At 42.2% G+C, this 24,754-nt stretch overlaps 1 protein-coding gene across 1 annotated transcript in view; it reads left to right on the top strand.

Annotated features, from left to right (window-relative positions):
- The window catches only part of LOC118781896 (spondin-1-like), a 91,257-nt gene that overhangs the window by 56,706 nt on the left and 9,797 nt on the right, over positions 1-24,754 (top strand). The window contains exons 7-11 of the mRNA XM_036535033.1: positions 11,960-12,024; positions 21,141-21,342; positions 23,317-23,457; positions 24,114-24,189; positions 24,541-24,723. Coding sequence (XP_036390926.1) covers positions 11,960-12,024; positions 21,141-21,342; positions 23,317-23,457; positions 24,114-24,189; positions 24,541-24,723 — 667 coding nt within the window. The remainder of the gene's footprint in view (positions 1-11,959; positions 12,025-21,140; positions 21,343-23,316; positions 23,458-24,113; positions 24,190-24,540; positions 24,724-24,754) is intronic.

Here is a 24,754-nt window from a genome sequence, read left to right on the forward strand (position 1 = left end):
ACAGCTACGATGTATGTTGTTATGTTGTAGTTAAAAAAATACAATTGTCATATCTGTTTTGTAAAGTTAAAGGCACTCTGCATGCATTGTGCAGCTCTGGTCGTAGCACTGTTTGACAATTGCAGTATATATCTCTTCAGTTTTATTAACAAGAGGGAAAATGCCTACATATTGCAGGATGAAAATGATGGAAAATGATGAATCCACAGCCTCCACTCCACGACATCACTTTGATTAATCTGTCCTTTACATCTCCAATGCAACCACACAATTGTTCACTGGTATGCTCATACTGTAGCTGTGCTGAATCAACAATTTATAGATACACATTCCTCTCCTGTCTGTGTCAATTTGGACACAGTAACTGCTCTAACAATAATTTATGGTGGTGCGATTTTCTTTCATTTTCCGAGTGGCTGCACGTCACGTCCAATCATCAGTCTTTTGCTACGATGTGGAGCCAGAGCCCGAGTCTCCTGGTTAGCGTGGCCTGCTGTGCATGACCAAAACCCGATCCACACGGGAGTCTGGAAAGGGAGAGAAACACAGTAAGGGGTCTTGCATCCCAAAACCACCAACTGCTACCCTAAGCTGTTTTATTTTTTCCATAGTCCCCCCCCCCCCCCCCAGTTCTCCAGCAAATGGAAAACAACGTCCAGAGAGAGATGCAGATTGTTTGAAATGTGAAATGTTTTGCCGTGGTAAACATCAGCTGAAGCTCTGATGACAACTCACATGAATTATTTTAATAAAACTCTCAATGTTACTATTTCTTGTCTTGGACATGTTACCATGGGAGCTGTGTCAGCAAGTTCTGTGAGGCCTTAGGTAGTCAGGAGGGCAGGTATTATATGGTAGATTGTTTTTTTTTCTCTTCTCACTCTGGTAAAACACTCCTACTATTTGTAGTAGCAGGTCCCTCATGGTGACTTAGCCAATTAAGAGAAATGCTAAATCTTCACCACATACTATAATTACATCTAGCATCTTAGAGACAGGTTTTCTGGACTGGACTATGCCGTCACAGTGTGGGCTGTCAGTTTGGGTCTGCCAGCAGGGATGACTCCAGCAGATCCAAAGAGCATCTTCTGGATTTTACTCCCTCCAGCACTTGAGTTAATATTCTACAGGGTACCTGTTGACTGAAGTGTCTCTCATCACCATTTCTGGCGCTCCATCCTCAGGGGATGTGTGGATTTAATATTATTTCACTCCACTTTAGCGTAAATTACATAAAGCTTTCAACTGGGAACCAAGGTGTCTTACAAACAAAGGCAGGGAAAATCAACATTGTTGACATGAAAGAAAATTGCCTTACACTTGACCCCTGCAGTAATGAACTTTCCTTTGAAAGTGCTGAAAACTGTAGAGAATAACACAGGACACCTTTCAGAAACTCTTGAAATTGCTGCATAAATGTTTGTGCTCCATTAAGACTGTGTGAACAATGCTAGTTTCTAACTCATTAGTTTCTGCTTTCTAACATTTTTTTAAAGTTGTATCCTTTTAATTGGTGTGAAATCAGTTGCCTATAACAATCCACAGAAAGGATTTGGATTTAGTGAGATCCTCCGCTGGTTGTCTGGATATTATGTGACAAACTGAGATGGTGAAATAACAAGAACTTTGCTGGAAGTATGACCAATTAGGAACAGTGTCTCATAAGCTCTTTCCATCAGAAATCTCATATAGGGATTAAAATTATAATGCCACTGCAGATATTAAAAACTTTAGCTCATGAATATGATTGTTAAAACAGATTTCTCAGAGACAGAAATCCCCTAGTGTGTCCAATTAACAAAGTGCATTGTTAAACCTGTAATATTTGAAAGAATGAATATAGAAAGTGTGAATAGGTATGTTCTGACTGTAAAGTAATTCCAAAAAATGCACTGTACAAAAAAAACTTCCTCTCACCAGTGTGTTCATCTCCAGTGTTGGGAGTATAGCAGAGATGCCTTGCTGTATCTGGAGACCTTCTTGATTGAAGGGAATTTTTTCCTAGAGGACTAAAGGATCACAGTTCCGTCATCTGCCTCTTTCTTACTGAGCGATGTGGAAACAGAAATATAATAACATGCTCTCAGGAACACCACACAAAGCTGCAGGTCCTCTGCTATTCCAGTTGCATAGACTATCTCCTCTCCTGTCCCCAAACCCCTCTGGTTGTTTTAATATGGTGTAGCATATTGTATGTATGTATTTGTCTATTGTTCACTGTGTGAAAGGCAGACATCTCTCTTGATGGGTTGCGTTTTGGATTTTGTGAACCCAATCCCGCTGTAGAGACATTTTGCTGAATGAAAGCATAAAAACCATTATTGCTCTAAATGCAAACCCATTACTGTACAAATAAAAGCTAAACAGCACTCGACAAACATGTTTTGCCTTGGTGTACCTGTTTCCCCTTTTGCAATCCTGTGTTGGAATCACCAGTTGTACAGTAGGTTTGTCTCACATCACCACTGCTACATTTGCACAGGAGTGCTACAGCAATATTAATGCAATCCAACATCTCATACATAGCCAAAGGCTATTTTTTGCACTGCAGTGTGCTTCAGAGAAGTGGGTGCTCATTGGAAGATAGACACTACTCCATTGATGTCATCCATGCAACTGTCAGGTGCCTGACAAATCACAGGGCGTCTGACAGTGGTGAGATGAAGACATCACTGGCTGCTCTCTTCACCCATTACATTACATTACTTCAGTTAGCAGGCGCTCTTACCCAGAGCGACTTCCAAATAAGTGCATCACTATGCTGAGTAGTTATCGAGAAGTACTGCAAGAGGTCAGTAAGATACTAAGTTAAGTGCTAAGCTAGTGAAGAGTTTTTTTTTTTAAAGGGATAGATAGGATAGATAGAGATAGATAGAGAGGAGGGTAGACTAGAGATACAGGTTGAAAGATGAGTTTTAAGTTTTCTCTTGAAGGCACCCAGGGACAGTGTTGTACAAGTTCACACTTCACAAGAGCTAGCTCAAAGTTCAGTTCACACAGATTAAAATGGATAAGGTCACGTTCATAGTTCACAATTTTGAATTTTGAAATTTCTTCCATTTTTTTAAATGAGCTGCTCTGAGCTTATCTTTTTCAGTAGAACCTCCTCCTACCCATCCATCCCCAGCCCCCAATCATTGCCACTTCCCACTGGTTGTGTATACTTGTACATTCATAAGTTATGTATTTCACAAGTGGAAGTGCAAAAGCAAATAAAGTAATAAAAAGTTCAAATCACAAAGTAAATTCTATTGTTACTCGCCACCACTTGGACTAGCCATTTTGCAAAAATTGTTTAAGTTAGCCAGTGTTTACAGTGCACCATGTACCCTGTCATATAAGAGTATTGTCCAGGGACTATTTTATGTGTACGTCTACATGCACAGTGATTGTTATGCAGGATATGGGCAGTTGGTTGCGAACTGTTGAGCTGTCTAGCTGATGAGTCGCACTAATAAATATGTCTCAAGTATGGAATAACGCTGTCCGTGTTTATTCATAAAGCAGTAACTTTAACACACCCAAGAATTCCAAATCTCACGCAAACCTGAACAAGCTCAAGTTCACGTTCTTTAGTTGCAAACAGATACGTTCAAGTTCACCATTCACCGAAAAAATGAGCATGTTCAATGAACGCGCTTTTTTAACGTGTTCATGCACAACACTGCCCAGGGAGTCTGTTGTCCGAATCTTGGCAGGAAGCTCATTCCACCAGTGGGGAGCCAGTACTTAGAAGAGGCGGTTCCGAGAGATGCTGCCTTTGTATTTTGGGACACAGAGGTAACCCAAGGTAGCAGAGTGCAGCACTCTTGCTGGCTTATAGGCCTTGATTATGTCCTGTATGTATTGGGGGGGCTGATCTGTTAAGTCCCTTAAAGTTTAGTAGCAAGGTCTTGAACTTGATCCTTGCTGCAGCCAGTAGCCATTGGAGGGACTCAAAGAGAGGTGTTGCATGTGCCTGCTTGGGGAGGTTGGCTGTCAGTCAGGCTGCTGCATTCTGGATAAGCTGCGGTGGTCAGATGAGATACACCGGGAGGCCAGAAAGCAGCGAGTTGCAATAGTCTATATATGACAGGTTGAGAGTCGGGATGACCACCTGAGCTGTGTATTCAGGAGGTAAGATCTGATCTTCCTAATGTTGAATAACAGGAATCTGCAGATCCTGGTAGTGGCTGCAATATGCTCTTTGAAAGATAGATTGCTGTCCAAAATTACCCCTGGGTTTTTGGCAGCTGTGGTTTCCATTACCTTTGCGTTGTCAACGCTAATTGAGAGGTTGCACAGAGGGGTGATGTATGCTGGGACGTAGACTCAAACTTGTCATTGTTCAGTTTGACAGTCTGTTGCTCAGTCTGTTGCTTGTTCATCCAGCCCAAGATGTCAGTGAGACATACTGCATGATGCTTTAGGAGTAATGTCCATCTCAGGAGAGAAGGAAATGAACAGTTGGGTATCATCTGCATATGAATGATACGACAGGCCATGTGCTGTTAGATCTGTTGTTGGGACCACTCCTGTCCTCTCTCTACACCAGAACACTTGGAGAGGTGGAGCCCTGTCAGGAGATTTGGTAGGAGCAGCCACTGATGTAGGAGAAGAATCATTCCAGGGCCGTTCCAGTGATTCCCAGGGCCGACAGCTCAGACAGTAGGATTTGGTGGTTGACAGTGTTGAAGGCAGCTGATAGATCTAGGAAGATAAGGACAGAAGAGAGCTGCTGTTGCTGCTGCAGCTGTTGCAGCTTGAAGTGCGTTAGTTACAGCAATGAGGGCAGTTTCCGTGGAGTGATTGGCTTTGAAACCAGACTGGTTAGGGTTAAGTAAGTTGTTAACAGTGAGAAAGTTGGAGATTTGGTTAGACACGGCACATTCTATAGCTTTAGAGAGGTATGGGAGTAGGGAGACCAGCCTATAGTTGTTGACTAGAGAGGGGTTCAGGGTTTTTTAATTAGTGGGTGGACCCTTGCCTACTTAAGGGATTCAGGGACAATTCCAGAGGTTAGTGATGAGTTAATTACATGAGAGAGGTATGGAAGGATGGTGGGTGCAATTTCTTGGAGGAGAGGTGTTGGTATCTACCCGTATCCCTGACAGAATGGAGACAATTCATTCTGCTCCTGACCCAGTCATTGACGACAAATGGCTGGTGTCAGACCCAAGCCATACAGTTCAGCCTGTGTTCAAAGCAAATGTCTTGATGACTGAGCCATGTGTGTGTGTGTGTGTGTGTGTGTGCGTATACCTGATGTTTTTCAGCAGAGGGTTATTTTTGCATAATACAGATTCATTCTGGTAGCGATCATAACAGTAGTGATGCAGCATGATGGAGCCCAGTATTATAAGCAATACTTTCTGTCAAATCTAATTCATCTTTCTTTTTTACTGACATTTAAAGACACCCAAACACTGTGTGCCACCACCCTTCTCCCTCAGAGTTAAAACATGAGCAGACATCTCATCGTCTGTCACCACACGTCATCACGACTGTCCTCAGACTCAAACTGACAGTGTTCTTTGTTTCATTGCAACTATCGCCCCGGAGCTCCGCACTCATTTTGCATTATTAGGTTTAGCCTTTGAGACAATATTTCCTCCTGCTGTGCCAAGATCCTCTGGCAAGTGTAATACAATTGCTGTTTGGCACAGGCTGCCCGTGTGCAGGAGGATTGTGGGCTGTTATCAAGATGGCGGAGTGGCTGAAATGGCACTGTTTGCTCATGCTCTCCGGTGGAGGTGGCGAGGCCCCTGGGCGATGTTTGACCATGAAGCACAGCCTCAATAATCCAGCCTGGGGCAGCATCTGGCCTGACCGCTGCGGCAGGGAAATCAATCAAGTGTCAGCACTCATCTCAAAACAGTTTGGATGTTATGGTCACGGGATGCGGGTTAGATGGAGACTGGCAGAAAGTTGGTCATCAAGAACCAGTACAGTTGCTCTTTGAAAAAAAAAAAAAAACTGGTAAAACATCACAGCTAACAAAATGCGAGCTCTAAGCTCAGGATGATAGGGTTTCCTGGTGTGCACTGTTGACTAGTGTTAAGCACAGCCATTTGTGTCCTAACTGAAGTGACATTAGGGTGCCTCGCCCTAGGGTCCATGTCATCAATGTGGACTGGCCACACTGACCCTCACACACTGCACTTGTACTGAGCAGCCCGTTAGAGGCTTCTGCCTGATATGACGGCTGATAATGTACTTATTACTCAAACAGATGAGCCGGAGAGATGGGTGTTGTGAGATTGAAATGAAAATGCTTCAGTTTGTAAAGGCGCCTTTGAAGGTGCAGGACAAGGTCACATGACTACAGTGTAAGTAAAAGTAAGTGTCTGGCAGAGCGCTTAGAGGAGCACTCTTCCTGTGCGCATCAGAGAGCAGAGAAGCACCCTGGCTGTAGTGCCAGAAACGCTCTCCCCTGTCTTTTTTCATCTGGATCTCATTGCCACCCTCTCCACCCTGCAAGGGCCTTGAAATGACTTGGCCGTATGAAATGTAAAACACAAGGTCCTCCGTCTGACAGCTCCTCAAGCTCCCGGCTCAACTGCTGTTTTTTCATCTTCCTCCCACCTTTTATGATCATGCCCACAAATGGTGCGCCTTTACCTTAATAAGACACATTCCTGAAATTACCAATTCTACCACCAGCCTTACCATAGGGGACAAAAAACAGTAGCTAACAGTCAGCCTGTGTGAGTCATGGGAGACTGTGTCTGATTTTCTTATGTCTTCATGGGAGACTGTGTCTGATAGAATGAATAGAACAAACAAAACGTCACAGAAAACCACAGCGCTGCAAATGGCATTTAATTAATTCCCTGCTTTTTCAGACAAGGTTAACTGTTCTCTGCACAAAACTATTTTCAATTCATGAAATGTTAGCCTGCCTCTTATAGTGTTGTTGCTCTTCAAAAAATGTTGGCAGTTGTAACAACCTACTAAATTCTTACTTGCTTGTTAGACGTGATAATTACTTCAAGGTCATTATTATAATTTGAGCAGTCACAGAAAGCTATGCAAACCTGTGAAAACAGCAAGCAGGACAGACAAACAAACAGAATGTCAAGAAACAGATATTTGCATAATAAACATTGTAGAATAAAGTGTCAGAAGGAACATTTTAAGAGAAGCAAAAAATCAGAGGCCCTACTATTATCTTGCAAACTGCATATTCACTTATATACTAAATAAGTCATCTCATCTGTCAGTCCAACAGTATTAAACATGCCTAGGAAAGCTGACAGCAAATTAAAGATTTCTGCAGCCCCTTGTGATTATCAAACTGCTATTTTTGCTTTTCCTAATTACATTTATCTTCATTAATGAGCTTTAGTCCCACGATTTTAGCACACTTAAGTTTTTTCATATTTAACCCATTTTCTTTTAATTGAATCTTCTCCTCCTGCAAAACTAGAATTCTGTTTTCAAACTCATTGAGTACACCTGTGCCTCAGCTGTCATTGTAGATGCTTTTACACAGTGTGACATTACGGTTAAAGACCTGGACTTGTGACCTGAAGATTGCAAGTTCAATTTCCCAGTGAGTCACTGCTGTTGTACCCTTGAACAAGGTACTTAACCTGAATTGCTTCCATAACTACTCGGTTGTATATTGAATAATATGTACTAAGGAGCACCTCTTAAGCAAATGAATATCAAACACAAGTCTGTTCCTGGGTAGAAACTTATACTGTGTTCCTGTGGTTAGCAATGCTAATAGGGCAACAGTGTGGTGTATTGGTAAGGAGCAAGACTTGTAAACCAAAGGTTGGCATTTTTATGCCCTGCTGGGGCACAGCAGTTGTACCCTTGACCAAGGTGCTTAACACAGAATTGGCTCAGCAAATACCATACAGTATAAATGGGTAATGTGTAAAGATTGTATGTGTCCTAGATAAGAGCTTCTGCTAAGCAACTAAATGTAAATGTACTAATCACAGTCCACCAACAGGCATTTCTCCTGTGGAGCAGAATTTAAGGCTGTAGAATCCTGGGTAATAATGTATTTCAGGTGGTTCTGACCTCAATAAAACATTTCTTGATTTTAAATTATGTTTAATAATGGCTTTACAATGCACAAAAAGTCAAAAAAGCACGGTGAACATTTCACATCACTGTTATGACACATAGGTCACTGGTCAAGTCCACATGGGGTGCGAAGTTCCTATGTAATTGAATGGGGTTTGAAGGGAGCACATGCAGGGGATTTACAACTTTTTATATTCTTACATAGTAATATGATTGAAAACACGAAATGTGAAGAATTGCAAAGTAGATACTTTATGAAAAAAAAACAGCCAACAATGCTCAATTACTTAAACTGAAGGAAAGGCAAACTGCAAATGATATAGATGAGACCTTTATAAAGATTTGTACTGAAAAGAGTCATTTGTGGTAAAAGGCCATTCCTTTCTCTTACGTAGCATTGTTCCCCATTGGAATATGCATTTATGCAGCAGCAGCAAATGTTGATATGAATGTGTTTTATATACACTTATGAGCAGATACCTACTTGTTTGAGGATTACTTCATAAAATGGATTGCTCTTGACTCAATTGAATAAAATGGATTTTATAATGCCTCAGGACCATGCTAAAATGTAGTGAAGCACAATGGCTGATGATGCTTGCAAAAATCCAATCTGTTTCCACTAAGTGATTTTAAAGCAGCTCTTGGATTCATATGTGTTTGCAGCATAGATTCAGAGCGGATAGCTGTGGAGATGTGTGTAATGGAATATAATGACCAGCTCTGAGGCTTACATTAGTTTGAACAGGCCTAGTTATATTTAATCCTCGTAAGGGAATGGACGTTTTTTGTATTGAAATCCACACGCTCTGACTTTTCAAGAGCCCGTTTGAGAAATAAGGCTAATTTGGAAACCACGTGGAGGCACACACAAAAAAATAACCTCTGGAGTGGAGCAGGCTCTTTTTGGACTTGGTATGATGTACCCCTGCAGTGTTGGTAGTGTAATATCTGAAAGATATATGGCTGAGAGGTGGGCAATGGTAGAGCGATGGCGGGTGTAAATTCTGCCTGTATTGTGTATACATGAACTCCTTAAGGACTGCTATGGAGAAGGCACACTTCATCAACTTCACTTCCTGACGTTTCATTTCACATCTGGCATTTACTGTGCCCAGAAAAAAAAAAAAACAGAGAGAAAATCATAGATCATATAGAATTTGTCAAGACTGAGACATGTCCTTTGAGAGCTAAACCACACATGTTTAAAAAAAAAAAGTAAATCCATTTTTAGTAAGCAAGCATGAGCAGGAGCATAGAACAATGTCAATAACTAGATAAGAGATGGCAAAGACAACAAAAAAAGGACAGCATATCATGATCTATGGTGGTGTAGTCTGGATGCGAAAGTGTGTGTTCTGCACCATTCATACAGAATTTGGAAATGGAAACAAATGGATTGTTTCTTTCACCGGAGACTGAGGTGTGGCCTGATTAAATTAGGTCAAAAGCAGATGAGCCTAGAGGTGCTCCAAGTTTTAACATGTTTTCCTTTCAAAGGCTTAGTGTGGTGGATACTTTCAAACCAACTGCAGAAGTGTCAGCCAACCATGGGGAGAATAATCTTGATGATGTGGTGAGCCTTGGGGCTTTCCAAGGACATGGCTGGGCACCAGTAGGTGACACCACTTTTGGAGCAGATGCTTTGCTTAAGATGATCTTTCTCAGTAAAGACTTTTCAACTCAAGTTTGCAAATGGAATGTACTTGGATTCAGTTAAAGCCAATTCTTATTATAATAGCTTTGTAATAATTAATTAACCACAATGTTGGCTCACAGAAAGGATTGCAAGAGCAAGAGGCACTATAAGTTTTAAAGAAGACCATTCATTCAACATCTATTGTGATAAACGATGAATTTGAAGTGGTACATTCCTTATTCCTTAAGTCTAGTGTTGTTGGGATAGCAAAGAAAACAGAGGGTGGGGGGCATTGAAAGCTTTGCTTTGAGCAGCAAATGCCCAGCCAGAAATGAACAATCTGACTTTATTCTGTTTAATGGGATGATGGAGCCATGGAGAGATGCTCAGTGTGCACACCCATTCATTGTCTTAATACTCCGCTGTGATTACTGCAGTGATATAGAGCCACATTCAGACTGGAAATATATGGATTAAAAACAGCATGGGGCATCAGCTGTATTTACCACTTAGGGGGAGAAAACACAATTATTTCTGGAGAGAAAGGATGGCTCGCAGGGATCTGTCAATTACAAATGACTTATATTATGGTATTGCAATGGGAAAGGGAGATGGACCTGCCAGGAAGTGCTCCTGTGAAGGCTCAGTGTTGTGAATCCCCCCCCCCCCCCCCCCCCCCCCCCCACACACACACACACACACACCATCACTGAGGCAATGCATTATATGGGCTCAGTGGTGAATTGATGGGGGTGCTCCACTGTTCCACAACCATGACTGTTCTTGTCTCTAGGTGAAGCATTGGGGGGTTACGGGGGGTTACTGATGTTCCTACTCATGTGTTGGTCCTTCTGTTGCATTTATGATTTCTGAATGCCTCATCTCATTAATTTTCAGTTGAGAATAAATGGAAATGTGTGGCCGTACCATGATTGTAAAATATACTTCACTAGTGGATGAATGAACACAGCAAAACAGCCCTATTCATTCAGACAGATGGATGGATTTATTATTCATTTATGAAGTGTGATTTACATTCATTAAATTAAAATGTTACTGGACAACACTAACCTTCTGTAGAGTCTACTATGTCTTCCTGTCAGAAGGGGGACTGCATGCTGACCGCCAAGCCCACAGATAATCCCTGCCTACTTACACATCCAAAATGAATCATTATGAGTGGGTATTTAGTATTTCGGATGTAGGTGAGGCCATATTTGGCTGGGCCAGACTATGCTGATCCTACAGGCACATGTGTTCTCATTTGGTGAAGAACATGAATAAAAGGATTGGAGTATCTGGGGACAGACATGCTCCCCCTGGGGTGAATGTGATCTCCTCTCTGCTGGAGTTGTGAGATTCCTCGATGTAAGAATCAATCTCCATGAAATGTTGGTGCCGTGTGTCTCCTGAGACGACCACCAGGAGGGCCTCCGTTCCGGTTGAGAGGCTCCACACATTTGCTGCGATGTGCTGATCTCTTTTTTTGTATCAGGAGGATGCTGCAGGATTTAAACACCTCAAATATTACAAAAGTGTACAAAACATGGTTAACTGGGAGGATCTTTGTAACGTGTGTTCATTCATTATGTATGCAGTACATGAGGGTGGTGCTGTCATCTGCTCTTTTCACAACAATGCCTATGCCATGTGAGCTGTATGTTTAATCGCTGTTCATTCCTGCTGTTCACCACACCAAGAGCCAGTCATAAACTGACACACAAGTGCAACATAATATAATTAAGTAAACCTGCACAAATGACAGCTGAAAAATTTTATTTAATGTAGAAAATTCTTTTCTCAACTATGACTGTTTTCATTGGGGGTACACTTATCTTTAGTTTCCTAAAATGTTCTTACTAAGCTTGATTCAAACTCAGCTCCAAGATCCAAGCTCAGGTCATCCAGTCTATATTGGAGGCCTTATCTACAGTCTGTCATTAGACAGAATAGCTGAGTTGATTATCTCGCCAGAGCCTCTTGCAGACTTTCTGACATTATGGGTCTAATCACCAGGAGCTGTTAATGAAATATTTATACGGGCTATATGAAGTGCTTTTACTGTTGCTCCATCAGAAGCAAACGCCACCTTTATTTCCACATATCTCCCTGTGGCTGCCTAAAGCCTGCCTGCCTGTCTTCCTGCCTGCCTGAAAGGCCAGGCCTTTTCTCATTTCAAAGTGGAATGTGATAATTATGTTTGAACTTGCAGAGTAAATTCCTTTGACAAGTTGAGTTTGCTTCTGTTCCTAATCACTGAAACTTGTTTTTGTTTGTCTTTGTGTCTGTCATCCACAGGGCGACGAGGTTCTGACAGTCATCAAAGCGAAGGCGCAGTGGCCCGCATGGCAACCCCTGAATGTGTAAGTAGTCACGGAGCAGCTGCCGATCAGTGTAATTATCCGTTGCCTGGCCTCCCAAATGGCTGCAAAACTGTTTGCTCCTTTGCTTGTTGAGATTCAGTACATTGAAATGACCTAGTTCAAATGGCCATTTCATAGAAGGAAAAGTTTTAAAACGCATGTCCCAGAACTGTCTGATTATGGTAATTCTACATGAAAGGTATCAGGAAACATCTGTCCAAGACAGCATAAACAGCACCATCTTCTCTGCATGTTGTGCTTTGTTTTGTTATTCATGAATATGTGTTGCAGTGAAAGAGCTTAGTAGTCCAACTAGCACAGAATACCAATAAAAGCATCTTCAGTGAAACGCTTCTGTGGAGAAGTATTTTTGAGACTCCGGGGGGAATGGGAATGACTTTCTGGAGAATGGAGGCAATCGCATCTGCATCGACTAATTAGCGTCTTGTCTTGTTTATGTGCAGGGAATTAATTACACGTACAGTAGCTGTTTGAATGGAATATAAATCAAGTCGATGCAGGAGGGAGGGGAGATGTTCAAGTGTCTTGTACTGCCCACCCCATGCTTTGCATTTCCATTACTTGTAGGAGTCTGTACAGTTCTTGGTTTAAAACAGTCACAGAGCACCTCGTGGGTACCTGCAAGTGCCCGTGGTTGTTTTCCTTCAATTCATTAATGAGCCTGTTAATTTTTTATGAGCTATTTTGTATGAGAAAGGAGGGCTGCTATTTTGATGAGTGATGCGTTTCCCCAAGGTGTTTTTGCAATCGAGGTTAATGGCCTCCCTCGAGCTCCTATATATTAACACATTGTCACGTTGACCTATTTTAACAGCAGGCTGTCAATTACAGCTGGCAATTTTCTCCTTTCAGAAACAGCAGCTTTGGAAGGGACTAATTCATTAGCATTCGCAAAAACATGCACCCTTATTAATGTCTGATGCACAAGTGTAGACTGTGATGGAGTGGAGCGGAGCTATATAAGGCAGGGAGGCTTGGAGGTGCAATATCCACTATTATGCCCATCATTGTACCCAGGTACCAGTACCCATACCTGGAGACCAGAAGGTGTAACTGTGAAATGTGTAAATGCTTTAAAAATAACTGCAGCCCAACTACATACTACAAGGTCAGTTTATTCTGAACTTTATTATGGTGAGTGGTTTATGGTCCTCCTGGAGGTAACGTTTACATTTATCTAATTAAAATAGTCCACTGATTAAATTACTTTGGGCTGTGCACGTTTACATTACCATTAAGGAGTACAGGGCTCCGTAATAGCCAGTTGGCAAGACTCTGTATTTGGTACTTTGGTTTTAATGTTCCTTCTGGGCATGTTTATTGATGTGTAAACACTCTTCTCTCCATACTGTTTTGCAAGATGCTCTCTTACTCTTGCTTTCAGCATTGAGGCTGAAGGGAAATTCGGTTGCCCAAGACAGGAGATTCAGGGTCCCATTCCACCTAAGCCAAAAGACTGGCAACTGCTTTTGAAATCTGAGACAGGGTTAGCCAGTGAATATACATGTCTATAGTGATGTTTCCCCTGATATCAAGCAAATCTATTCAGAACCTCCACCTCAGACACAGAATACCCAAAACCAAAATGAAAACAAGGGATCAGGAAATGGTTAACTCTCCTGCAGAACCATTATTCCTCAGTTGTGCAGCTTTGTCCACCAGGAGAGGATCTGGCTGGAGCCTAAAGCCCTGCTCTCAGATCTCAATCTGACCAGGCAGAATGAAAGCTCTACCCTCTTTCTCAGTCCCCTCCCTACCCCCCTGCTATCATCAAGGAGGGAGATTAGGCTACAGGTTGAGCCTGCTGCCAACCGTGTGGCTTTTTTGATGATCAGGAACAAACGCACGGCATAACCTGCCAGTCGCTCCTCCATCCATGGAAATACCTGGCAGGTGGTCCCTTCCACGACTCCCTCTTCACTCACTGTTGGAGATATACTCAGGATGCAAGGCACAGATATCTGCTTTGTCTCTGGTTTCAAAGAATCACTAGCAGGGTGCTGACAGACGGTGGAATACAGGGTTGCCAGTAGGACCCGTGTCTAAATTGGCTGCTTGGTTTGTCTAGATTTCAAGTACAATTGGTGCTCGACACATGGGGACTTGAGGAAATGGCATTAGTGCTGTTAAAAAATGGAAATTAAGATATGCTGGTGGGAATACTTGTCATATACTGCACTTGAAGTAATTCAAGAGAGCTGTATACTACAGAGCTGGTGAAATAGCTATAGATTGCTCCACCTATATTTGAGTAAGTGTAACCTGTAAATCTCTTTGAAACAATAACAGTGTAAATTATGATGGTAGTATTTCTGCCTACATCTGATTCTGTGTTTCCCACAAATACCACAATACGTGAGATGTGCTGTTCTTGTAATGCCAACGTCAGTATCCAGCTCTTGGGGGAAGTTTTTTTCCTCAGTTTCCTGTTCCTAAGTTTTATCTCTGCTGGCCACATTGGACACCACAAAGACCACTTAAAAATTGGCAGGGATGCCTATCTATCATTCCAGATGTGAAGGCACTAACCTCTCATGAAATTTGGCAGTGTGGTAATAGAAAACCATTTTCACAGGTTTGTAGGTTTTTGACTTCAGAGAGCATGTATGATGGGGAGGGGGGCCCTTCGCATTGATATGTTACTGTGGAAACAGTAGAGTGCTCTATCAGCAAACATGATAGAGTACTCTACTGTACACATACACACACACATGCACACAGGTGCACTTATAGACTGACAGACAGCCAGACACATACATTTACTTCCTCTAGGCATTGGCTGCTGTCTTCTCCCCAGTAAAGAGTGGATTTGTGCATGGCTTTGGAGGCACCCATGGGGGAGCATGTCTGTAAGAGGCTGAGATATATTGTATGGCTGTGTTTTGGGTCTTAACAAGACACAGCAGCCGAGTGCGGTCGTCTCTTTACCGCTGGCATAGTGAAGACATACATCACATTTATTAGTGTCTTTTATTCCCAGTTTCCCATTTACAAGCACATATCCTGCACTGAAACATCTGTTTAATTACTATTCATTGGTGAAATGGCTAAACAACCCTCCCTTTACCTATGCATTTCCCTGAAGGGAAACAAATTACGGTGTTTTAAAAGAGGCTGAGAGGAACCTCTGGTGTGAGGATGAATAGCCCTTTTTGATATTGAAATAACACTTTAAAATAATGAGCTGGATTTATATGGTGTCTTTTCTTCCTTAACAGAGAGGGGGTTACTCACCTCAGACACAGCCAATGTTAGCTGTCCAAGAGGTACAGAGGTCTGCATGACAGCTTTTGCACCATGATGTAAGGTTGAGAGGCATTTAAATGTGGGGGTGATTAGATGGCTAGATTCGGCATTATGCCAAGACACTGGCAGCTTCCCCCTGCTAGGCACAGGCATCCTCCTTCACCACAGTGAGTCAGGACCCCCATTTAACTTCTAATCCGAGACATTCCAGAGGGGCAGCTGCTTCAATCTGCTACCATGACCATTTTTCAAAGGCATACTGGTTTTCCAAAGTGAAATCCCAGCCAAATATTATGGATGCCCAGTCATGCTCAGCTTCAACCATTTGGCAGTAGAAGGTTACAGGGCTGTTGAGCTAATATAGCCATTGGACCTTGTCAGCTGTGCTGAATATTCATGTATATGCTATTTAAATTACCTTGTTTAATGGCTAGGTCATGCTGTTTTGCTATGGCTTATTTATATTGTTAGAAAACAGTTGATAAATTCAATAATGTTGCAGTGCTAATTATTAATTAAGTATGACTTATTTTATAAAGTAGGTTATGAACAGATTGGTAGCAGATTACAAAATGGTAATAAACATCTAATTTTAATGTGAACATACTTCAAAATCATTGTTTCAGAAATTACTTGTATGTTCAGCTTTGTCATTCTGAATAAATGTCAGGTTCTGACATTGATATTCACATGTGAACACAATTTAGTGAGTTTCTGACAAAAGTAGTATATCAGCAATCAAAAAGGAAATTGTGTTACCTGTCTAGTACTTACTTACTGTAGATATATTAATCAAGCCATAATCTGGGCAACATTTATGTAAGTAACATGCACAGGCCGTTACAATGATGTATGTCCCACAGGTTTTAATATGGAGACATTTTTGCTATTTATGTCATTCCACCATGTAATGTCCACATTAACCACTATTCTGTAATTGCTCCAGACATTTATGTAATTAATCTTCACCATAATGGCCATGTGTAGCCAAACTGATTGTAGTATTTCACTTGACCTCATAATATTCCAGAGACTTCCTAGAAAAATCTGTGTGTGCTGTTAAAAGAAAGCATGTTATGATTTTTAAATATACTTTTGGAATATTGGTTTATACACTGCAAGAGTATGATACTGTTCAAACATAAACTGTAATGCTATACATATGTGTATCACATTAATACTACAATGGCAAAAAAATCATCATAAAACATTTGGCTAATCAAATAAAATCCTGAGTGGAAAGTCTCACTACCTAAAATTCATCTTATACATGATGATTGGATACTGCATCTTGAAGAGATGAGTTCATAATGCCTTACCTCACAAACCAAGCACCCATCAGACAATTTGGATGAGGAATATTCTTTGCCCCAGTGTGCATTTATGCAGTTGAGAGCAGGATTGGCTCATGTGTAGCACATGGAGCTTTGTTCTGTTTGACCAGGGAGGGAGAGGAGCAGTGAGTACAATGGTAAGGAGAGGGCAAAATGAAAATTACCTGGGATAGGGAGGTCTGTGAACCTACTGTAGCAAATGAGATTTGGAATTGATAAGTCTTTGAATAGGAAAGCCTTACTATTGTCATAGCTAAGATAACATAATAATCTGTATTGGTCTGTGTTTCTTTTGGATTGATCCATATGTTAATGTGCAGTGGTTGATCCTCTTCCTCAGGTGGTTACTTCAGTTTAGTAAACATGCTTATCGCAGCATTTCACTCTCATTTTGTATTCTAGATGGTGATTAAAGTTTCAAATTTTAAATGTTCCCTCTAATTATTGAGGGTGTAGCACAACACATTCTTCTATTTCAGCGTTTCCCAAACCTCTCCTGGAGGATCCCTTGTCGTGCATGTTTTAGATCTCTCCCCGCTCCAACACAGCTGATTCAGGGAGAGATCTAAAACATGCAGGACAAGGGGTCCTCCAGGAGAGGTTTGGAAAACACTGTTCTATTTGATGTAGTCTTATATCTAATTGTTGTGGAAACATGGACCATGAAGAAAGATCTTCAGTCATAGCTTGATGGCACCTACACAAAACATCTCATGATGGTCAAGAACATATCTTGGCGAGAACATCGAAGGAAGCATGAAATCTACGGTGACTTACCACCAATTTCTACCATCATAGCACAATGCAGAGATGAAGTTGCTGGACACTGCTTGTGGGCTAAAGAACATGTTGTCTCAGATCTTTAGGCTTCCCTGCTATAACAGGGGTAGGAGACCTCTCAACTGCACCGTTGCCATTGCCAGAGACCTTCAGCTGCCAGTGGACGATCTGGCCAGACTGATGATGGATAGGGATGCCTGGAGGCTTCAAGTCACTTTGATCTCAGCTGCGGCCGAAGGATAATGATGATGATGATGATGATGATGATGATGATATGTAATTAAAATGTTAAAAAGAAAAACAAGATTCTGACTACAGGGGACAAATGCTACCCTGATGACCATCCAAGGTCATGTGATGAACTGTTGGAGTTGTCTGGACTCAAAGAGTGTGAACCCATGTGCATGTTAAAATGGTGCAGAGATCTCAGAGAGCCCAATTTACCAACGCCATTTATTTCAGAGGGACAGTTGATTTGTGAAGTGCTTAACACTGAGATTTCAACAACACTGAAACTGTTGCTTCAAATCTAAGTCACTGATCTCAATGCCATATGTACACCGATGAGCCAAAACATACCACTCACAGGTAAACCGAATAACATTGATCATCTCCAAACAAGGGCACATGTCAAGGTCTGGGTAGATTAGATGGTAAGCTAACAATCAGTTCTAATAGTCAACATGTTGGATGCAGGAGAAATGGGCAGGAGTAAAGACCTGAGTGACTTTGACAAGGGCCAAATTGTTATGTTGGAGCATCTCTGAAACGGCAAGGCTTGTGGGGTACTCCTGGTCAGCAGTGGTGAGTACCTACCAACAGTAGTCCGAGGAAGGACAAACCACAAACCGGCGAGAGGGTGTTGGACACCCAAGGCTCATCGATGCGCGAGGCAGCAGACTGGTCAGAGTGCCCATGATGACCCCTGTCCACCGTCGAAAGCACCTACAATGGGCATGTGAGTGTCGGAACTGGACTTTGGAGCAGTGGAAGAAGGTCGCCTGGTCCGATGAGTCCCATTTTTTTTAGATCACGTGGATGGCCATGTATGTGTGCATCATTTACCTGGGGAACTGATGGCACCAGGATGCACTGTGGGAAGATGACAAGCCAGCGGAGGGAGTGTGATGCTCTGGGCAATGTTCTGCCAGGAAACCCTGGGTCCAGCCATTCATGTGGACATCAATTAGACACATGCCACCTACCTAAACATCGTTGCAGACCAGGCACACCCCTTCATGGCAATGGTATTCCCTGATGGCAATGACCTCTTTCAGCAGGATAATGTACCCTGCCACACTACACACATTGTTTGGGAATGGTTTGAGGAACATGATGCAGTGTTCAAGGTGTTACCCTGGCCTCCAAATTCTCCAGATCTCAATCTGATTGAACATCTGCGTGATGTGGTGGACCGACAAGTCCGATCCATGGCGGCTCCACCTCGCAACTTACAGGACTTGAAGGATCTGCTGCTAATGTTTTGGTGCTGGATACCACAGGACACCTTCAGGGGTCTTGTAGAGGCCATGCCTTGGCGGGTTGGCACTGTTTTGGCGGTACACGGAGGACCAACAGCATATTAGGCAGGTGTTCATAATGTTTTGGCTCATCAGTGTAAGTGCTGTGTAAGTTTTAGCATGTTGTTTTATCACTGGAATTAGGAGAATTTTCCTCTTTAGTTTCCATTGTTCCATTGTCGTCCTTATATATTATATGCAGGTGCATGTTGGTGGCACTCACTGTGTCATTGTGTTTGTTTAAAAACACAATTCTCAGCACAATTACTGGACATAGAAATATTTTTGCATAACAATGGAATTAAACATGCTCAGATTTGCAAAACAAAGAATAGATATCTGCAGGAAAGTGAACTGCACAAAAGTTCTTCAAAAGTGATGCTGAGGGCTATTAAGATGCAGAGTAGCATCCTATAGAATGTAATTGCTGCACAGTAATAATTAGCCTAGGTGAGTTTGAAAATGTTTCTAATTTGGAACTGCAGTGAAGAGACTATGAATAATCATGCTTTAATAAAACTAATGTTTATTGTTCTCATAATTCTGCTTATCTGTAATTGATCACACTTAAGTTGAGTGTTACATTAACCTTGTGCTTCTTTAAATGGAATGCTGAATTTAATCTAAATTTTGAATTAGCCATAGCCTCACCTGCTACACCCAAAGTAAGAGCAGAATTTGGTATGATGCTTATGAATTAGTATGAAATCAGCTTCCTGTGACTTATTTGTTCCTCAGCTATTGAATTTCAACAGTCTGTCCAGGAAGAAGTAACGGCAGTGTTATGTTCATGGTTAATTAAAGGGTTTTCAGTCATTTTTGGCTATGACATTTGCCCTACTGTTCTGATATCCACCCTGACCTGCATATCAAGCTTAAATTCTACAACTCACTGCCAACCGCTTCTAATTGACATGGCTGGCTAGTGGTCTGTCTATCAGTTCTGAAAATGTATTTATAGTATGGTCTTGCAGATGTTCCTTGTGCTGGCAGAAAGAGTCACATGGAAGTAATAACTAAATATGTATAATTTATACAGTAGGTGCCAATCAGTAAGCTCTGATTTCACATTTTGCCTGTGTCTAGACCATGCTCTATACTACATGCTTGTGCCTTCTGGTCGAGTTTGACATCATCCACCCGCCCACAGCAAAACACCTTCTGGAAGAGTTTATTTTAAACTTTCATTTCTCAGGCATGATACCCATTTGCACTAACAAAACAAATAAACAACCCCTGTTATTTTTCTCTCTGCATCCTGTAGGTAAACCCGTTTCTTAAAAATTTGAGGCCATATTTCCTGAATAGGCTTTGAAGACTTTCTTGTTCCAGTGAATTGAGGGTGTAGAGTAAGTTTGGGATCTTGTAATTATATGGTATGCAGGTCATGTCTCCCAGAGAGTAATATTGTCTCATTTCTCATAAAGCCCTGGTGCTGTGCCATGCTGCATCCGGCTGTCACTGAGCTCCTCTCCAGCTCTTGGCTTGTAGCACTGCCTTATTTTTTGTGCATTACACTATTTCTGTTTTCCCTTGACAGGAATTTACAACAGACTAATAAAGGGATGTACGATGTCTCAAAAGCATAAACTATGTACATCTAGACTCTTTACAAGCTGTAGGACAGTATGTACATGTGTGCGTGTGAGTGTGTGTATATGTGTTTGTGTCTGTGTGTGCGTGCACACTTGTGTATATGTGTGTGTAGAGCATGGGTGCAGTGACAGAAATGTTTGTGTGTCTGTGAAGTATACTGCATTTCTCCTTCCTGTTAAGGACTCTGTGAAGTTCCAAGAAAAACAAATACTGTACATTCAAAGAGGTTTCCTAGTAATCCTAAAAATCCTAAAAATACTGCAGATGGATGAAAGCCTACCTTTCTTTTGCTCTCTCTCTCTCCCTGTCTCTCTGTCTCTCTCAACAAATTCCTTTTCCTAAAATATGATTTTTCTTGAATTTCAAAAGATAACAGGTGTTAAAGGAGTGCTGTGCGTGTGTACCAAGATAAAGAACTCTAGTATCTGATTTTGCGCTAATGCAACAGTTGTTTCTCATTCTCCTTTGTAGTGTACAGCACTGTTGGGTTGATCTCGTTGGAGACTAAACTGTTTGATGTGTGAAGCATTTGAATGAAGCTTGCGTCAAAATTCTGCTTCCATGTCTCTCTCTCCTTCTCTTTGTCCCTCTCTCATTCTGCCTGTGGTGTGCTGGACAGACGGGCCGCCCCCTCAGCAGAGTTCTCGGTAGACCGCACACGCCACCTGATGTCCTTCCTCACCATGCTGGGCCCGAGCCCCGACTGGAACGTGGGGCTATCTGGTGAGGACCTCTGCACAAAAGAGTGCGGCTGGGTCCAGAAGGTGGTGCAGGACATGATACCCTGGGATGCTGGCACGGACAATGGGGTCACCTACGAGGTGAGAGCTCCGGCCCTCCAATGTTTTTCACAGGGGTTGATTAGTGCTAATCTGTTATCTGTTCCAGCACTGTTGAAAACCAGGCCAAAGAGGTTTGCCAAGAATTCAGAACTGGGGCTGCTGAACTACTTTTCCTTGTTTATTTCACCATGCTGCAGGAATGATTTCTCATGTCGCTTTTTTAAAGGCTTATAATTGTACAAATATACCAGCTGCATTACAAAGGAAAATAAAAACAAAGTGAAGAAACTCATTAACAGCCATTAAAAGTCTCAGGAAATTGAAGTGATGTTGTTGTTATTGAGATATCCTGTATTTATCTGAATTGCTGCCACACAGAATGCCGTTAGCCTCTTCTGTATGTATAAGCCTCTGGATTCCTCAGCATCTGAAGGTATTACGTGACTGCGCCATCTACTGGCCTGAAAGGCATTTGGGTTGAACATTTATCATGAATCGTACAGGTGAAAACGCAGACAAATAACTGAATGAGATCAAATTATGACCTTGGCACCAGACCAAAATAGAGAACATGGACGGGCAGCTCCATTTTTCAAGGGAAGAAGGGTCTGTTGACTTTGTCACATTGCGATTTTAATTGTGCAATTGAAATCATTATTTGGACAGAAAATTGACACATTTGGTGTCAGGTGTAAATCAGACTGACAGGTAAAACCAACATGACTCACACACTCCAGGACTTGGTTTGCCCTGAGTTACATGTAGAACAATACACTTTAAACAAATAGTCTTGCCTTGCAGATTTTGAAATAAGGGAAGGAGGTGGGGGCCCAAAGGTCACCTGATACATCAGTGAATTGCTGTTCTTTCAACATGAGTGGAGATACTTCACTGGAAACAACAGGGACACCAGCTGCCCCCTGGGAATTAATTTAATAATTATTAAAAATAATTTTCATTAAACTTTGTCTTTAGCTACCTGCAGTGCCAGGTTGATTTGCAGCTGACCAGCACAACAGAACCAGCAGGAAATCAGCTATTCAGTGCCACAGTGGTGATTCTTATCGTAGTGGAGCAGCAAGGGATAGAAACAGAAAAGGTAGCTAGGGTCACTGGGAAGGCTGAGGCTCAGTCAGTTAGTCTGTGGCACACTGCCTAACAGCCCACATTTCCACCAGGGTCTGCAACATCTGTGGAGGACCGTCACTGTCAAACTGAACAAGAGAGGGAGATGCCACACACCACACACCCGCCCTGACTAAATAGTGCACTGTTGTCATTCATCAGCACCTTCCCTCCTTTTGTCAAAGTGCACAGTTCACACTGCGCTGTGTGTGTTCAGCGAGGCGGCTCCAAATTTTCACATCACTTGATTTCTTTCACTGAGAGGGAACACATTACTGTTCATGGGTGAATGCTGTTTACGCTGTGTGTACAATACCTCATGTATGCATGCTGAGTTGTGTAATGCGGAGTGCACGTTCATGCCATCTTACGTCTGACATGCTGCTAACGCCTGCTGAGAACTTACATCATTGTTTATGAGAGGTCGCCTTGTTATGAGCACTTGCTGGATACAATAAGCTGTATGAACATTTATGAATATCTGTCAGGCAGAGTGGAGATGTTATTGAGGCATTAGCTGCTTTACAATGAGGTGACTCAAGGTAACCTGTTTTCATCTCAAACAAAATGAATGAAGCTCTGCTAGGAAGTTTATAAAACTGAAGTCTGACAAAACTTTCCTGCATCAAATCCCGCAGGAGAGATGATAGGTTTTTAATTTTATTTACCACAAAGCAGCTGTTTTGGAAATGCACAGTAAAAGGTAATCCTCAAAGAGGCCTGCAGGGAATAATGCAATAAATCACTCATAAAGGGGATATTACACAGTCAATAAATTATGTGTATTGAGATCAAACCGAAGAGCTCCTGCCAGATGGCAGTGCAAATCGGTTCACGGTGACAGGGAATTGCTCACTTGCAGGCCTGTCTCTGTGTTTGCCCCTGCAGTCTCCCAACAAGCCCACAATCCCCCAGGAGAAGATTCGGCCTCTCACCAGCTTGGATCACCCCCAGAGCCCCTTCTATGACCCAGAGGGAGGTCCCATCACTGCTGTGGCCAGGGTGGTGGTGGAGAGGATTGCCAGAAAGGTGTTGGTTCAACCCCCCACCCGTGTAATCTGTCTCAATGGCCTTTTCAGCATAGCCTGTTCTCTTCTGAGACTGCTTGACCCCACACCAGAGTGTCCTCTGAGGAACACCTTGTGTCTTTCCATGGGTGCAATAAATATTTACAGGAACTGTAATTCCCATTGTTTAGACTCATAGGCAAAAGGGCAGCAATACGCTGCACTGGATGAAAATAACAAAACAAGCTAATCAAACACTAGACAATGTGTTTAGACATACAGTAAGTGCATCTTTAAGACTTTGGATTTAATTTTGAACAGACAGCAAAGATAGAGTGGTTTTGGACAGAGTGGTCTTTCTGTATAACATTTGAAAGTTTGGTTGAGGTAGAGAGCAGCACTGTTTTTGTCTACATGCACAGCTTCCAGGGCAGCTAGTTATTACTTCTTTATAGAAGTGTATTCCTTGTTAATGACATGCCCATCAGTAGTGTTGAACAGCTTACTACTGGTGTCCATCTTACAAAGCACTGCAAAGTCTATACCCACACCAGGCTGTGGAGAGGGAATGGATTTGCAGTTGTTTACCAGCCTAGCCTGTTCTGATAGTGATCAGATGGTAAATTGAGGTTCTTATCACACTTTGATATGATGTTAAAGCATGTTTTCTGCCCACAGGGAGAGCAGTGCAATATCGTCCCTGATAATGTGGATGATATCGTGGCAGACATTGCCCAGGAGGAGAAGGAGGAAGGTGTGCAAGCCTATCTTTCCATCTCTGTCATCTGAATTATAAGCGGAACTGTGAGACAGTTTAATTAACGAGCTGCAGCGGCATCCGTTTTCAGAGTTTTTCAGATTGCCATCTCTCATGAAAAGCAATTAAGGAAACTAAAGAAGAATTAGTCATCGTTAGACATCGTTTTCACTCATGTAATTGTATTTCCATGCCACTTCCATAATACCAACGTGCTATAATCGCATTTAATTGGTTTTTGTTAGCTCAACTGTCATTGAGTTGGAAGACAAAAAGAAAAGTCAAACATGAGCATGCTGATTTAGCCTAAGAGGGTAAGCCAGTGTTGCTTCTTTTGTCTTAACCCAGATGACACCCCAGAGACCTGTATCTACTCCAACTGGTCCCCCTGGTCAGCCTGCAGCTCCTCCACCTGTGAGAAGGGAAAGCGCATGAGGCAGAGGATGCTGAAGGCCCAGCTAGACCTCAGTGTGCCCTGCCCACATACCCAGGACTTTGAGCCCTGCATGGGGCCAGGCTGCAGTGATGAAGGTGAGGCTCCTGTGAGGCCCTGCTCTCTCCA

This window comes from Megalops cyprinoides, chromosome 8 (assembly GCF_013368585.1).
Source record: "Megalops cyprinoides isolate fMegCyp1 chromosome 8, fMegCyp1.pri, whole genome shotgun sequence".
Classification (NCBI taxonomy): Eukaryota; Metazoa; Chordata; class Actinopteri; order Elopiformes; family Megalopidae; genus Megalops; species Megalops cyprinoides.